The sequence below is a fragment of the Exophiala dermatitidis genome, assembly GCF_000230625.1.
Source record: "Exophiala dermatitidis NIH/UT8656 unplaced genomic scaffold supercont1.1, whole genome shotgun sequence".
NCBI classification, from domain to species: domain Eukaryota; kingdom Fungi; phylum Ascomycota; class Eurotiomycetes; order Chaetothyriales; family Herpotrichiellaceae; genus Exophiala; species Exophiala dermatitidis.
This window is the reverse complement of record NW_008751646.1, coordinates 2579891-2596622: the sequence shown is the minus strand read 5'-3', so window position 1 is coordinate 2596622 and position 16732 is coordinate 2579891. Positions and strand designations below refer to the sequence as shown.

Below are 16732 nucleotides of genomic sequence, written 5' to 3'. Positions count from 1 at the left end.
TGTTCTGATTGCTTTGTGAGGTGCGTCTGAGGTGTGGGTGAGAGCGAGAACTGCGCAGAGGTGAACAGAGGTAGCAGGCTCAATTGATTTCAGTCGAGGACAATGCAATCCTCCCACAGTCGATCTATGTTGAGGAAGCGAAAGGGCGTCTTGAAGGGAAACTGTCATGAACCGCGCATTCGTTCATAGTGACCTGAGTGCCCACGGCTGGCAGTGGTCGTGGTCTGCTGGTCCTGGTCTGCATGACGATGACACGGATGAGTAAGTAGAGGCGAACAGCAAGGGATTCATATACAACCCTCAACAACTTCAAGTCAATGGGCCAGAACTCGGAGTCACCAACGGTGCTGCCATCGCGTCTTCGCCATGGACAATTGCTATACCGTTAGTGATCACCTGGCTGTTCTAGTCGCACAATCCAACAACACGCCCCGAGGTCTTGATAGTCCACCGTGTGCCTTCCGGCTGCGGGTATAGGCTGGAAGCTATCGCCCACCGCAGCCGTCACGCTCTTCGCCTGTGCTACTGCTCTTAGGTGGTGCCCGTACTTCTGTCCACCTGTCAACCACCTGAACTTGCTAAAACCCACGGGCACCAAACGGCCAACATCCCGCTGGCAGCTTTGCAATTGGAACCCTTTCATCCCGTCACTCTTCCACATGCTCGTCAAGGCCGCTGCTCATTGGATCAGCTGCTCTCCCACCACTCTTTTCCATCCCTAAGGTCCCCTCGACCCCCGTTTTTCTCCTCTACAGAAGTCCAGATCTACTATCCGTTAGTGGTGGTGTCGACCAATACCAGCTTGCACGCTACTCACAAGCTTGACCAAGCGACAACCGACTTTGCCCGCAAAAGCTTCAAGCACCAACCAATCCTTTCGCCTCGTGCAGTGGCCGAATCAGTGGAGCCTCGCCGGCAGCATCCTGTCACCGCCAGATCCTTCGAAGGACCGCTCCCAAAACGACTTCCTTCAAATCTGATATTCGAGCACCTCTGCCAAGCCCTTTTTGGGTCTGCCTGTTTACCAGGCATCCAAATTCAGTACCTGTTTTAACAGGATCTGTGGTCGATTATCTTTTGAAGAGCTAGGATACTATCCACCCTGATGGCCTGGAGTGCGTAGCGAAAGGATCATGAATATTGTCCGGATGGACTCCCAGCTGTCTGTACATGATACTCACACGAGTCATGCTTTACGGTTACCGGCACAAGATCGTAAACTCAGGGCTGCTTCAGAATATTGGAGGTCGTCAACGCAGTAACGGCAAAATGATCTAAGGGCTTTGACTCCCATTTCCATCTACCTAGGTATGTTACATTTCTCTCCGGTCATCGCAGGATTCGCCTGCATTATTAGGCACCCGCATATAGCCACCCCTTGACCCATGATCATCTGTCTCTTCCTTGCCATCAGGTCGCACTTCGCTGGTGTCAGCCACACTGTCTTGTTTCTCAGGCATGATCATACCATGATGTTGGTAATCGGAAGGTGAAGCCGCAAGGTCAACATCGCTGTCTCGAGCACATTTGTTCAAATCACCAGGTTTCGTCCCAACACGGGCAATCCATTCTTTGGTTGGGGCCAAGCTGCCCCTTTCATCTGGGTATTGGAGGATGCCTAGTAAGCGTCCTGACGACAAATGGTGGAGGTAATGTCGGACTTTCTCCGGCACTCCTCGTCTCGAAAGCATGGCAATCACTGTCGCCGACAGCACCAGGAGAAACAAAGCCAATGCCACAAACGCCGGGATGGCAAAGGTCCAGTGGTACCGTATTCGCCGCTCATACAGGGTCACTGGAACGGTTGCCTGATGCTCCTCGGTGGCGGTGTTATTATTGTTTCCGACCCCGTCACGTTTTTGGAGGTTCCCTGGTAAGTCGGAGCCTGATATCCAGCTTCGAGTGCCAATCAGCATGTTTGCGGCCAGGTCGGTCCATATAAAATTGGGGATCTTCTTCATTGTCGTAGCTGAACTCGAGAGGTCCCGCCACCTCGCATACATAGCCATGTTCGCCGTTCCCGTATAGTCAGCCATGTCACCAGTGCTCGACGATCCTTGATACACGCCGGCCAGCACATCTGTCAGGCCATCCGCCGCAGGCAGGTTCTCCTGACCCGGGCTGGTGCCTGTTAGTACCCCTGCAAAGCCGGGCAGATAGAGCCGTGGGCTTCGAATGGTCGAAAGATTGACCGAATCTTCGCGCTCGGGCGAGATAAGACCCCATAGCTGGGGCACATCGGCCAGCTCAAGGGCTGGCGATTCCACACCCCAGAGTGGCATGGACTTTTGATCGGGATACATCTTGTCAGTCACATTGGTCACGGTCAAGGCCTTCAGCGTATCGCCAGTCAACTCGGTGGCATTGTATCGAAAACGGACTTGCTTGATACTGGCTTTCATGGCGGAAGCGCAGCTATACACGGGTTGCGTCCACCAAGTATCCGGCTCGAGCACTAGACTCTTGGAACCATCCAGACGCCGTGCGGCTCCAAAGACCAGGCCGCAGGCCACATGGATATTGGTGAGGTTCGCAAGGTCTTTGGCTCCTGCACCTGAACAGATCAAGGCGATGTCACTGTAATTGTATGCCGTGATGCCCCAGGGGTTGGAGTAATTTGCAGTCGGAACGTCGGCAAGAGTGTAATTGGACAAGTATGCGTCAGGATCCAGTAACGAGAACCACGAGCTAGTGATATAGATGCCATTCAGACGCACGCCCATCGTCTGGTCAGACGTTACCGGGTATTTGTTGCCAACCTTGGAATTGAGGTATCCAAAGGCATTGGGGTTGGGCCGGGTGAGATTCATTACCATCATGGTGTAAGCATTGACCATCCAAGCAGCCTTGTACGCTCGACCCTGCAAATCCGGGTCGACCTGCGAGTTGGTCACGTTGACGTGGGGATATTTTGGGACAAGGTTCGCAAATCCGCCATTATCAACCAGCGAAATATTGGCCAGCTCGTTACCATACAGTCCGTTGGACGTGATGCTGAACTCGACTGAGACGTTGGTGTCGACGCAAGCGGTTTCGGGCTCGATCCAGAGCAGATCTTCAGTCCATTCGGCCCCTAACGTCGCACCCCCGGGCGCAGGGACGGTATGGTTTCGAAACCCGACTCCTCCAGTGACAGTGTCGACAACAAGGCCCTCGATGGGCTCGATGGCATCATTCAGAACCATGTTCATCAGGTACCGGAACGCGTCAACAATGTATTTGTCCCCACCGCTTGTGGCTCCCGGCGTGCCCAGCGCACCCTTTTGTGTCTGAAACGAGTATTGACGCGACTGGATATCAAAAAAGCTCGAGACGGACTGAGGTTGCTGGGCGAGACCACTCTGGTACAGTTCGGCCAGCTCGCGAGGGATGCGCATGTCGTAGTCGTCGTTGGTGATGTTGGCTTCCATGTAAGTGTCGTTGCCGCTGTATGTGATGGCGACGGTGGTCCCGGGGCACTGCACAGGGAGTGTAGCGCCACAAATGCGGGTGAAGCCCAGGTCGCTGCGCGGTGGTGTTCCATAGCCCATCGGGCCCGCGTCTGCCATGTACACAAAGGGGACGGGCTGGGGTTCTTTCGAAGGAGCAATGTCGTCGTAAAGCCCCAGGGGAGTCACCACCGCCGCGACCGCTACCACACCCATCGCAAGTGGCTTCAGCCATGTCAGCAGCCTGATGCGCCGGTCGACTCCGGTCCCTGCGGCCGAGTCTGCACCCAGGAAGAGAGGCCTGTCGACATCAAAGGTAAGTCCTGGGTGTGACTTTGGGTTCGCACCTTTTCAGAACAGACATGGCGGTACTAGGGCACATACCAGTTGGAACTCAACAGATTGCGTTCCACCACCGACCAGGTGACTAGGCTGTGTTCGTTCTTCAGCCAGCCTACCAGGACAATGATCAACATGTTGGGGAATAGGAACTGAACAACGAAGACCGCCGCAGCGATGATGCCGGAGACATATCCGATGGTGAGTGATACCATCTTGGAGACTCCTAGCTGCCACTGTCGTAGCTGTGCCGAACTTCTCAATGATCTCGCGGTGTTGTTATGCTGAAATAGGCAATATCGGGAGAAGATGTCGCGGCCGTTGCCTGAAGCGCTGAGTAATCTTGCAGCACGGCTACTTGGGCGCCAAAAGAGCCAGACTGGGGACAAGAGACATGCGGGCGATGGCAGCAGTCAGTACGCAGACTCCAATATCAGACGAGCCAGCATGAAGACCAGAATGTGAAGGGGCAGCCCCTAGAAGTATTTCGGCGCTTGTGTTACGGAAACCGAGAGTCTTGTCATTTTCCACATCTGCCCAATCCCCCAGCCCGGTAGGGCACAAACCCCGGGGGAGGGGCAGGGATCACAACAATACCCTCTGCAATGGTGGTTGTGCTGGTCCGGTGCGACATTGGAAAGATGTGATGTCTGATTCGTCTGCAAGGGCTCGCACCACGCCGAATAGTACTGCAAGTAGGGTACCATCGCACTGTCGTATCATTTGACAAAGTGATGATGATGGGCTCGCAAAATTGAACAGTTCAAGTTAAGCAACGACCTCTTCCCGCCCTTGAATTGCTTGGCTTTAAATCTTACCTACCTATACTAGACCACCCGCAGGCGAACGTTGAACTATGGGGAACCGGGCCCTGTACTATCGCGAGACGTGCGTGGTGAGAACCAATACTTTTCTGCTTCTTGGGTCCCAAACCAGGCTGTGATCGGTTTAGTCTTGGGGCCGAAATGGCGTTTGGCCGTTCGACTCTGTGACCTGTTTGACGTCCAAGAGACCTTGTGTGACCTACCAAGACAAAAGAAGAGTCACATGGCTGAGCAGCGACAAAACTCAATTCGACTGGTGATTATGTCGCAGCGGGAGAGAGCAAGAGCACTGAAACCCAGGCACAGCGGTGCTGTTTGTGTAAGACCAATTGCAGCACAATGTTGTAGATTGTTGTTCAAGCTATTGACGATGTTGAAAGTGACAAAAGATCCAAGACCGGTTGCAGCCCGCCAAGGACTTCTAGACGAATCAGCGTGCGTCCTGTTTCAGCCTCACTGGCCCCCTTTTATTTCCCTCCTCCAACTCTAAGCCGTACACCAGCTTCAAAATGCAAAATGTCCGAATACGAGTCGAAGTGCTGGACGCCTGAAGCTCAGCCAAGCCAACAACAGGTTGATCCTCAAAAGTCAATCATCCAAAGTCGGTTCATCATATCCACTGTCTGGCGGGTGGGATGTTCGCCTAATCCCTGCTAGACCCAACGGTCGCCAATCGACTTGAAGGGAGATATTGTAGGTACAAAGCAGATACTAACGCGGTCTGACAACCTTTCTGGCAAGATTGCGCATATCGATGTCTTATACTCAAGGCTTGGACTGCAGCAATGGGCAAAACGTGACCGGAGCCAAGAGGTGTAGACCTCGCTGGATATTGGTAAACCGCGAGCTCCTAAACGACCAGCCGAAACCTACATGAAGATTCCCAAGTGCTTGCAGCTGAAAGATGTTCTATCCTGGACGAACACTTCACCGCTTGAAATATTTGGCTTGTTGACGACTATAAGGCGCACTCCCCGTCACAATCCAATTTGATCAACCTAAAGCTGCAGGACCGATCACCGGGTCCAGTGTCAGCCTCGTTCGTCGGCTTTACCTACAAAGCAATCCACTTGGAACAAGACACCGCAAAACATATCATCTTATCCCGCCCCATCACAACTCAGCGCGTGTCAGATCCGCTTTCTCATACTCAGGCTGCACCAAGAACCCTTGAAATGTTGTATAACATCATCACTCACAATGGTCCATTGGGATGGATCAGGACCTTTGTGTACCCTTCGACTCTCTTGTCGAACTTGTCGTAGGCGGTCTCGGCGTCATCAATGCCCACTTCATGGCTGACCACGAATGACGGCTTGGCCTTGCCGGCGATGATCAAGTCCCTCAGATACCTATTGTATTGCTTGACGTTACACTGACCTGTCGCGAGAGAAAGACCCTACCGATAATAAGACAAAAGGTTAGCCATATGCTTGCTTTGGCGGTCATCATCATAGTTGCGGAACATCTGGCAATTCAACCAAACAATCCAAAGCAAAATGTTGGGTTGGGTTGCCTGTTGGCCTTGCCGCGTTTCCCCCTGACGAGTATGATAAAGTATAAAATGGAATGCTTTCTTGCTCACCTTCTCAAACAGTTTGCCGAAACTCATACTGATCATGCCCTTGCCACTGGACTCATCTGGGGCGCCCGGGTCCTTGGGCACATACAAGCCAGGAATTCCCAATCCACCACATGGGCGGGTGGCTCGGATCATGTTCTCCAGGACAATGTTGGGCTGTTCCTTTTTGCCGCCCGTATCGACCGCCTGGTAGCCAACAGCGTCAACAGCACGATCGACCATATCCCCGCCGTTGGCCTTGAGGATCTGATCGACCGCATCGCCCTTTGAGAAGTCGATGGGCGTGCATCCGATCTTCTCGGCGGCCGCCAATCGTTCCGGCACCCGATCCACGACATACACCCGACTCGCACCCCGCAGTGTGGCCGAGTATGCCGCCATCAACCCGACTGGCCCGGCACCCCAGACTGCGATGCTCTCGCCCGGCTTGAACCCGCTGAGCGATACCCCGTGCCAGCCCGTTGGGAAGATGTCGGCCAGCAAGATGAAGTCGCTTTCGTGTTCTTTGCCAGGCGGGAGCTTCAGGGCATTGAAGTCGGCATACGGCACACGGATGTATTGCGCTTGGCCACCTGTTGTGCGTGGACGTCAGCTGGTCGAATTCCAATGCTTTGGAAAAGAGGACATCTGGACTGACGTCCTGTCCGTTGCCAGTGAAAGAGCAACAGACACAGCATATGAATATATTGAAGTATCTCTCGCCATCGGCAAGTGACAACATTCTCTTCAAGCAGTGACTTTGTGTTTCATTTCACTCACCTCGGTAAGGCCCCATGGCAACATATCCATACGCCCCGCCCGCGAAGCCCGGATTGACACCGGTGCAAAAGGCAGTTTTGCCTTCTTCGCAGTTGCGGCAGCGGCCGTCCGCCACGTTGAAGGGCATGACGACTCGATCGCCCTTTTTGAGCAACGTGACGCCGGAGCCAGTCTCTTCGACGATACCCATGTTCTCGTGGCCTGGAGTTAACAATCAGCACGGCAGCATGAGCCGGTATGGGTTCAACTCCCGCTCCCACCCCCACTTCTTCATGGCTAAGCCGCCTTCGCTAGAGATCAGGAGGAGAACATGAACATACCGAAAGTGATACCGGGCTCGGCGCCGGTACGTCCCTCATACTATTTTATGTTGCTCATTTAGCGCCTCTCTTATGGCTGACATTACGCAAGATTCGGGGGGTGTCCGTCACGCTGTTGAACGGCCTCCACCTGTGCTCATAGGAATAGGGACAGAATGACACTTTAGAAGACAAGCTTCTGTAGGTGCATGTACTCACCATATGCAAGTCCGAGCCACAGATGGCTATATCGCGACACCATCAGCCGATCAACTCTCGCAGGAAATCATTGCAGGGAACATAACCATGACGGCGCTCTTTCTCACACTCACACACACACACACTCTCTCTCTCTCTCTCACTCACTCACACATTCACTCTCTCTCTCTCACACATTCACTCTCTCTCTCACACCGCTCCCTCACGGCCCAGCCACCACTTTCAATACGCAACAGTCTTTCAAGAGGACGATCTCCTCACCCAAAACCACCCTCCCACACACCAAACAAGCAGCCTTAACCAGGCCAAACCAAACTCAACGAAACTCGAATACATCAAAGTCAACACTCGAACCAAACTCACCAGCAGTCGTCACTTTAACCACCACATCATCCGGATGCTCAATGCTCGGCTTCGGCACCTCCTCGACCTTGACCTTGAACGGACCCTGGTAATTGACCGCCTTCATCCGGATTGTTGTTCCGCCGCTGCTGCTGCCGCCATTGCCCTGTTGATTCTGGGCATCTGCGCGGACTTCTGTAGCCGACATTTTTTTTTTCTTCTCTCTTTTTCTTTTTCGTTTTCCTTTTCTTGTTCTTTTCACAATCACCGTCTTGGAGCAAGAGGATATCGACTCGACGTCGATATAAATCAGCTAAGGTAAAGTAAGGCAGGGCACGGCACGTCCCAACACGACAGGGCAAGGTTCCTAGGTACGGTATAGCTGGAATAGCTGGTATATCTGGTATCGAGTTAGTATGTGTGAAATCAATTCCTAGTCCTCGCACCGTAGTTACAATAGGTCGAGCAGAGAGATAAACGCAGCCAGAGTAGGTAGCTAAGTAGACAGATATATACCTATATCTACTAGTACAATCCGCAAGAAGCCGGACAAGTCATCATCATCATTGGGATTCCCAATTTGATTTCCTCCTTCCCCTCCCCTCCCATCATCGGCAATTGTCCTAGGATGTCGGGGTCATCAGTTGGTATCTACTAGTACGTATCGAATCACAGTCGAGATGCCAGGACGGGGCTTCAGATTTGGGTCTTTCCCCGCGTTTTTCTTATTACTAGTCGTATCAAGGTCCGACCTGATATCATTACTATAGTAGTAGTACTACTGCGATTAATCGGCGTTTAGCTGCTAGGAACACAGGTCGGGTACTTGTAAGCGAATTGAGCGGGGAGAGAGGCGGGGGAGGGGGGTTTCCTTTTCTGAGCAATCCAGTCCCTCGTGCCAGATCGCGATAGAGAGAGAGAGCAGACTCATCTACCAGACTCTCGCGAGGGGTAGAGTACCTAGTAACCGATATTGAGTCGGCTGCTTCCAGCCAGTACTGTACAACTCCAACGCTAGGTACTGTATCTTCGGGCTGCATCAACACGGAACTTTTCTTATCAGTTCGACGGGAAGTATGGGCGCGAGAGACAGAAAAATAAATCAGTTTCGAATTTCAGGGTGAATTGCTTGTATTGGACTAGGAAGCGGGTCGACATACAAGTCTCTGAGGCTATGGGCATGAGACGGGATGTGCAGGACCATTGACATATGCTTAGGCATAGGCTTCAGCTTCAGCTCGAGCTCGAATAAAAAGGATCTCGGACGGGACTATCCTGCCTGGTTCGTCATCAATTTCTCGTATCCCAGTCCTCTGCTCAACCCCGTTCCTCTCCTCTACTCTGGGGCTTCTCACTTGCTCTCATACCGAAACCTGAAGAAAAGCCCTGGGACTATCACTGCCCAAAAAAACGCCTCTATCGCATGCGGCAAGGGGTTGGTGTGCTATGTTGACCGTAAAAGGGGTATACATGATGGTGCATCTGGTGAGCCGTGGATGGTCTGGCGATCAATCGTAATTGGAAGACGACGATGGGGTGAGTGGGTTGGTGCTTGACGAATAACTTGTGAAGGGGTTGCAAGACATGACGGGGTGGGTGATTGGGATGGTGATGGCGGCGACGATGAGATGGAAGTTCCGAAGGCGATGGATTCGCCAGTGTCGATGTGATGGTACATGTCCAGCTAGCTGGATAGTTGGGGAGAGGTGTCGAACTTGACCATGCTGAGACGGTCTTCTGACGCATATTGTACCTTGTGTTGACCAGGCTTATCACAGCATGCTGACTAGACCTTCAGCAAGCGGGTGCGCACCATTGTCTTGTTTGGATGTGTCGAACTGCGGGCTTTGGGCCATTTACATGTCCATCGAATCATTGCCGTTAGCAAAGTTGAACTGGCCCTGAGGTTGGTTCGATCCCAGCGTGAAGCCCGAGGCATTGGCCTGTGGCGCCAACTCCTCGATATCGGCGCCTGCGTCCTCTTCATCCGAGAAATACCGCTCAATAATGTTGTATGCCTTCATATAGATTTCCTCGTTGGCGTTGTTCTGGCAATCATGAATCTTTTCCATGCCGCCAGCCTCTTCGATGAACAGGGCATATCGGTTGACCTGCGCCTCCGGAGCGCGTGCATCGGCAGCCTCCTTGTCCATTTCTCCCACCTTAAGGATGTTCTCCAAGCCGTCCAGAGCCACTTGAATAATCTTATTGTCCGGGCAGGCAAGCAGATCACAGAGTGGCTTGATGCAACCCTGCGACACGAGATATCTAATCTGGTCCGGCTTTTGGAGACCTCCAGAGGTAGCATTGGAAATCGCCCAGCAAGCTTCTTTGCGGGTCTTGAAATCGCCATTGGAGAGCAGATGGATCAAAGGAGGAATGATGCCGGCGTCGATGACGGCTTGAATCTGGGTACTGTTACCAGCGGTTATGTTGGAGATGGTCCAGCATGCCTCCTTGCGGATGCCGTCTTTCTGCGAACTAAGCAGAGACAACAGAGCTGGCAATGCACCGCAATTGATAATCACTTGTGTCTGAACGTCATCACCAGTGACGATGTTGCCAACCGAACGCAATGCCGGAGTTTGAACGGACGTGGAAGCATGCATGAGGAGTTCGACAAGACGTCGGGGGATGCCGGCCTCGATCACGGCCTGGATCTTATCGTTCGAGCCGTCGGATAGGTACGAAATGGCCCAGCATGCGTCGATGAGAACTTCGTCATCGAGCATGTAGACGAGTTTGGCCAGGACCGGGAGAGCTGGAGAAATCTAGACTTGTGTCAGTAGGAAACAAAACCAGGCGTATGTAGAGGGTTTCCACGCACCGTGTTCCAATCTGGCTGCGGAGTCTTGCCACGACAGAAGTTACTCAAAGTCCAAGTGGCGTTCCGAAGCATGCTCAGCTTGCGGCCATCAGCAATCAAATTAAGGAGAGGCTTCAAGGCCCCCTGGCTCAGGACGTAGTCACGGCAGGCGGGACTATCACCAGCAATGTTGCCCAGAGCCCAAACGGCCTGTTCACGAACATCCGGCTCATGGCTGCTCAACAATTCAACGAAGATGGGCACTGCACCCGCCTCGATGACCACCTGTGTCTGGGCGGCCGAGCCGGAGGCGATGTTGGTCAAGGCCCAGGCTGCCTCAAATTGCACCAGAGTGTGGGGAGAACGCAGGAACTCGACAAAGCGACTAACGACGCCGGTCTCGATGACTTTTTCGATGGGAGGATTGCGCTCTTTGGAGAGTAGTTTTCGGAATTTGGTGGTGGCTTGGATCTGGGCATCGATCTGGTCCGAAAAGACCCCCTTGACCATTTCGGGCAATTCTGTGCTGAGCTGAACAACCTCTGTCAGCAAGTGTACGTCAACCACGAGCAGTAGTCTACAGACTAGTAATACATACCTCGCTCTCGATGTTGCCGGCTTCATCGTCGCTATCTGCGTCGGTGAGGCCGCCGATGCCAATCTCGCCATTTCCACGTTGGACGCCGCGGCGTTTGGCCAAATTCTCCTCTCTCTTCTGCCGACGGATTTCTACCTGTTGTTCCTCTCGGCGGCGACGCAGCTCATCCGGCTTGAAACTGTTTTTAGCCTTGAACTGGGTGCGGCGATGTTCTGGGATGTATCGGTCGGCCATGACGAAAGATGATTCTGGGGTCAACACAATCTCAAGCCTCGGAGGTGGCTGGCACAAGGGTGTCTCTTAGCGATACTAGATAGGCGCCAGACTTGGGAAATATGTCTGCGACGGTGGTTTTTGGGCGGCGCAGGCGGTGAGTGATAAACACAGCGCAAGGTTGAGGGTGGATAAAATACGGCAGGCAAATTGGTGAAGGTGCAACTTGAACTTGACTGCAGTGTCAGTGCAAACCGTGACCAAAGACTCAAATCAGCCCAAACCAAATCAAACCGTCGTTGCGGGTTCAAGTTTTGGGGCACATGCCACTTTGCTTGGCGTGAGGTGAGAGTCACGTGTCTGCGCCTCTTTCTCGCGTCTTGCCATCGCGCGCATTTGGCTCTTGACGCGTCGGACTGATGAAGCCATGGACGATGAGAGACTACTATGATACTATAATGCTATAAATGGCCGCCCGCCAGGCCATCCGGCCACACTGCTGTCACTGTTGAATGCTGCCCTACCTTATTGACAGATCCGCAAAATGGGCCCTGTACCAGTTCCCGCGAACTGTGTCAGTTTGAGCGACGCGTTTGAGCGGAGCGCTGGCGCTCCGTACCAGGTCATCGGCGTGTGCGTGGATTTTCTCCCGGCTACAAAGTCCAAGGGCTCAGATTATGCTATTAAATTCAAATTGCGCGATCAAACCTGGTTCAACGGCCTGGGGATGCCTTTTCGCTGTTTCTACAAGCAAGAAAACGCGCTGCCTGCGATCGAGAACCAAGGCGATGTGGTGATCTTACGCAACTTCTCGACCAGGAGTATCCATGGCGAGAAACTCGGCTTCTCCAACAGTTACTCCGGTTCAAAGTGGGTTGTTCTACCATTCGAGGCTTTGGAGACTTGCACTTCTGTATCGGACATGAGAAGCAAGGCCCGGTGGAGTGGTCAACACAACTCCTTCTATGCTCAGCCCGCAAACTTGTTCACCGAGGAAGAGCTTCGGTACGCCCGATATCTTGCACAGCATGAAGACCAGGGCTCGTGGCGGCCACTAACCGCTTCCACCGCTCTGCAGCGCGCTCATATCAAAATCAGCAGTGGCGGAAACCCTCTGCCTGCTGACATGAATAAGAGATTTAGACTGATAAAGGACCTGGAGGCGCCGAACCCCCATTACTTTGTGGAGCTCCTAGGGGAAGTGCGCAAGATATTCTGGAAGTACCACGATAGACCGGAACTGCAACTGACTGACTACACGTCGAATCCACATTTGTTCAACTATCGTTACGATCACACTGAAGACGGCGCTGCTGATGATCCCCATAAGTGGCCGGGGCCTTGGGGAAGAATGAACCTAACGGTTACCCTATGGGACTCTCATGGAGCATACGTACGCGATAACGACGTTGGGCCGGGGACCTTCCTATGCCTGCGGAACGTACAGATCAAGATGGATAACGCCGGAACACGACTGGAGGGAAAATGTCGAGGAGACCCGACCGTGCCCTCCAGAGTGAACGTCCAGGTGGTCAAGCCGTCCAGTGCAACACACGATGAGCGCATGAAAGCTCTCCTGTCGCGGAAACGCGAGTATGAAGCAAAAGCCAAAACAGAAAATATCCGTTTCTTACGCAATGCGCAACCTGGGACAAAAAGACTGAACGACGGCGACGGAACTGATGAGCCGAAGGGCAAAAAAGCCAGAATGAAAAACCGCAAGAAAAAGGAGAGAGCAAAAGCTGAAGCGCGACAACGATCGGAGCAGATCTTGGGCCCCGACTCCAAGAGATTTGTGAATGAGCCGAATCCAAATGTTCGTTGTGAGAAGGTCGACGTGCCCTGCAAAACAGTTGCCGACATCCTCGACCCTGAGTTGCTTGTGCGCAAAACACCCAAAGGCACCCCCTTCAGCCTCCCCTTTCAGAACTGCAAATACAAGGCGAACGTACGGGTTGTGGATTTCTTTCCCGACAACATCGCCGATTTTGCTGTGCCTCGGAAAATTTCACAGTATGACTATCTTTCAGGCGCTGACGACTCCGCTGACTCGGACACCGACCTTACGCAAGATAATGGAGACGGGGTGAGCTGGGAATGGCGCTTCTTCCTTCTCGTCGAGGATGCGCGGCTACCTGTGGTTGGAGGCAAAGAACCTGCGCGGATGGAGCTGTTGGTTGCCAAAGAGGATGGAGACTATCTCCTCGACATGGAGGCCTGCAATTTGAGGGATAAGAGCAATGCCAAGGAACTCGCAATGGTCAAGGAGAAGTTGTTCCATCTCTGGGGTGACCTTCAGGAGAAAAAGGCAGAGACCGCCACCGCCGAGGCGTCGGCCATAAAACCCAACGCCAGACCCTTCCAGTGCCATATCAAGGAATATGGGGTGCCAACGCGCAGCATGGTCGGACGGCCCAAGGACAGCTTGTCCTATGAGAGAATTTTCCGGATGTTTGGGACAAGAATTCTTTGAGCGCAGCTCTTCTTTACAGTACCCCGTAAATGAGAGGCGAGACCGAACCCGACTATGAGAAGGGCTATTCAATCTTTGCGCCCGAAGTTTGCCCTGTCACCAATATCACGATCGACGAACACGCTAATTCGAAGAGGCAACATATCTGCGGTCGTTGACTGAGATCAGTGACACCTGCCGCAAGAGGAAGGTGTTGAGATTCACCGATCATTTCTGCTGGGAACACGCCGGGAGTGGAAAACCCTTGCTGTGAGCCGTGAGCTTTTCTTTTCTGAGGATATCACCCCGAAGTACGTTTAACAGCTGGCCATGACACTTGTACGCCACCTCCCGGACGTACAGAAGTGGCTTACATGCACGGACATCGAGGGTCGTGCTGCCATCCATCAATAGCACGTTTGAAATTCAGCCGCTGATGCAACTATGCACCACGATCAGCGTTTCGACCGACGGGCATATAAGCTTTCCGTGCCATTCACGTGGAGTATGTGTCTTCCAGGCCAGCCGCCTATGGCCGGACCAACAATGGCGTTGTAGTGACCGACAATGGAAATGACCAACCAGGTAATGTCGGCATGTTCATCGTCCATACGTGGAAAGGGTGCATGAAGGCGGCTAAACACCCATGGTAGCCCCATGGTAGCTTTGGACTGGAGTCAGTGAGCATTTTTGCTTTGAATCGCTACCGATATCGAACAGCAGATTGTTTGGCCGCCACTTATCTTCTGTTGGCTCCAGCTAACTGAACCGCATCTTCGGAACCATATTATAACCCAGCGACTCCCTTTGCTCTGAACTGACTGGGAAACCGGGGGCCCGAACGACAAATTTCGACAAACAGAAATGTATGGGCCCTGTGTGACAACACAAATGAATGATCACACATTGAGTATCTGTGAGCGGTCACTAGGCCGAGTCCTGTCCGAAGAGTCCAGCAACATTGCTGGTGAGGCACTAATTCAAGATGGCGGCAGCAAGCCCATGAGCCCAATAAGAATGATGGCCCTTCCGCATAAAGGAAGGATACATGGGTGTCTCCTGCAACGCCGCGTGGTTTTTAGCCTCCAGTAAGATCCTGAGCAGTAATTAACACAGGACGTACAGTTGTACTCGTAAGCGACGCTACTGCTTAAGCCACATAGCGTTAGACATGACAAGGCCCTTTGGACAAGGAATGGCAGCCGATTGTGGGGATGGCGCCGACGACTATCTTACCTGCGTCGGTTACAGGGCTCATCGTTCATCCCGCCGTCTCATGACCTCCCCAGATTTGCCAATCAGTTTCCGGATAGCGCCGACAAATGAAGCATCTCTCGCTAGTACGAGTATGGGGCTGTGCACACTGCACAACTTTGAAGGGCCCGCCGTGATTTTCTCTTTGAGTTCTTGAGAAAAGATAAAGTTAGTTTGCAGTCGTCTGCGACGGGTTAGCCTTTACTTCAGCCTCGATGTACACTGCTGGGATGGAGTGAAGAATTTGCTCGATCCACCTTGGGGGCTTTTATGGCCTTTGGGACTGGCCAGGCGTCTTCTACTTCCACCTTTGTGTATCATCGAGTAACTATGCTTTCCGGATGTTGCGGACTCGTCAGATCGGAACCAATTGGCTTCCGAACCCAGTAATACAGGACTCACTGTTGCTGGATATCATGTGAGACTTTTCAGATAATGTCTAGTACAGCCGGCAGCTCTTTTGACATCTCGTCTTTGCCCGTAGATCTCGCCTCGTTCCCTACCAGGAAAAATGGCTAGTGCAATATTTGCCAGTAGCTTGCGTGAACAGGTCGTCGGGTTGTTGATGGGAGGCACGGATACAATGTGGGTGTGACAGCTGCCAACGGCATGCAGTCTCGAAATTTGGAAACGAGCCGTCTCCATGGATGCACAGGAGGCCAGGAGAAGCTGGACCTAGTCTCTGGGTTATTCAGGTGGGCCTCGAAAGGCTATCCTGGACCATCGGCTATAGGAGGTTCAGATGTACGGGTTTCGGCTGGACGAGGAGCTTGGACGAAAGGATTCGTGGGTGCAGGCTGTGAGTGTTCCGGGAACTTGAAGTCCATGTTCAAGCTGTCGACGGGAGCAGGTCACACCGTCCGACCGAGCCCGGACGTGCCACGAAGGGTAGAGTCTGCTAAGCAGGGGTTGTGGATGGACAACACGACCTGACACACTGCCTTAGCCCGGGGCGCAGAAGGCCAAGTCTGGAGCGTGGAGAGCCCCAGGATTCCCTGACTCGAATCAGAGGTTTATAGAAAACGGCAAGGAGGTGAAGGAGCGACTCAACGAACGACCAGAGTTCATAGCGGTCCACACCAAGAAGCGAAGGATTTTGTTCTCTGCCTGCTCAAGGTGTGCCGTCGAGTCTCGCACATTTTGCAAGGGCTGGGATATTGGACGAGGTGCTGTAGGAAAAATTTGACGCAGGCGGCTGGTACGTACCGTTTAAAGAGGCAGAAAGGCACAGGTTCGCTTCGTGGGAGGCGCACAGCTTAAGTTGAGCTGGCCTATTCTAGTATGACTTACGTACTACTAGTACCAGTAGCAGTACTGTACCTCAGCTACCCAGCTACAGCTACCTGCTAGTGGCACAGTTAGCCATGAGGTAGGTAGGAGATAGGTGATACTTCGCTACCACCCTCCTTCCACAACCCATAATACACACTTCGAAACCCAGGATGGTGCATTCCAGCATACGTGTACTTCAACTTGGAGTGCATCATGGAGCACTGGCATGTTGCTGAGGTGTGCACAATGGGCTGGGATACCTTGTACCAATGCTCAGAAATAGTGAATTTCAAGCTGTGGAGCTGGGGCTCATCCCAACTTGAACCGAATGCTAGAATACCCACC

General features: G+C 52.8%; 5 protein-coding genes across 5 annotated transcripts; 2 read left to right on the top strand and 3 right to left on the bottom strand.

The window, feature by feature from the left end:
* Nucleotides 1-1313: 1313 nt before the first annotated feature.
* HMPREF1120_00936 (uncharacterized protein) lies at nt 1314-3982 on the bottom strand (the record flags this gene model as incomplete). The annotated part of the gene is made up of 2 exons (XM_009154940.1): nt 1314-3729; nt 3813-3982. The coding sequence occupies 2 exons, from the start codon at nt 3980-3982 to the stop codon at nt 1314-1316; spliced, it is 2586 nt and encodes an 861-aa protein (XP_009153188.1).
* A 1804-nt stretch (nt 3983-5786) lies between these two features.
* HMPREF1120_00935 (alcohol dehydrogenase) lies at nt 5787-8000 on the bottom strand (the record flags this gene model as incomplete). The annotated part of the gene is made up of 6 exons (XM_009154939.1): nt 5787-5990; nt 6177-6745; nt 6933-7133; nt 7253-7292; nt 7451-7476; nt 7814-8000. 6 exons carry the CDS (start codon nt 7998-8000, stop codon nt 5787-5789), a joined length of 1227 nt encoding a protein of 408 aa, XP_009153187.1.
* A 1648-nt stretch (nt 8001-9648) lies between these two features.
* On the bottom strand, nt 9649-11430 carry HMPREF1120_00934 (importin subunit alpha-1; the record flags this gene model as incomplete). Its single annotated transcript, XM_009154938.1, has 3 exons — nt 9649-10563; nt 10620-11129; nt 11197-11430. The coding sequence occupies 3 exons, from the start codon at nt 11428-11430 to the stop codon at nt 9649-9651; spliced, it is 1659 nt and encodes a 552-aa protein (XP_009153186.1).
* Nucleotides 11431-11783: 353 nt separating this feature from the next.
* HMPREF1120_00933 (uncharacterized protein) lies at nt 11784-15298 on the top strand. The gene has a single exon (XM_009154937.1). The coding sequence runs from the start codon at nt 11954-11956 to the stop codon at nt 13880-13882; it is 1929 nt and encodes a 642-aa protein (XP_009153185.1). The 5' UTR covers nt 11784-11953; the 3' UTR covers nt 13883-15298.
* Nucleotides 15299-15573: 275 nt separating this feature from the next.
* HMPREF1120_00932 (uncharacterized protein) lies at nt 15574-16563 on the top strand. Its single transcript, XM_009154936.1, has one exon. The coding sequence runs from the start codon at nt 15725-15727 to the stop codon at nt 16046-16048; it is 324 nt and encodes a 107-aa protein (XP_009153184.1). The 5' UTR covers nt 15574-15724; the 3' UTR covers nt 16049-16563.
* Nucleotides 16564-16732: the final 169 nt, after the last annotated feature.

What these genes read in the sequence shown, in the direction of transcription:
- HMPREF1120_00933 (XM_009154937.1), top strand. Translation starts at nt 11,954, where the DNA reads ATGGGCCCTGTACCAGTTCCCGCGAACTGTGTCAGTTTGAGCGACGCG.
- HMPREF1120_00932 (XM_009154936.1), top strand. Translation starts at nt 15,725, where the DNA reads ATGCAGTCTCGAAATTTGGAAACGAGCCGTCTCCATGGATGCACAGGA.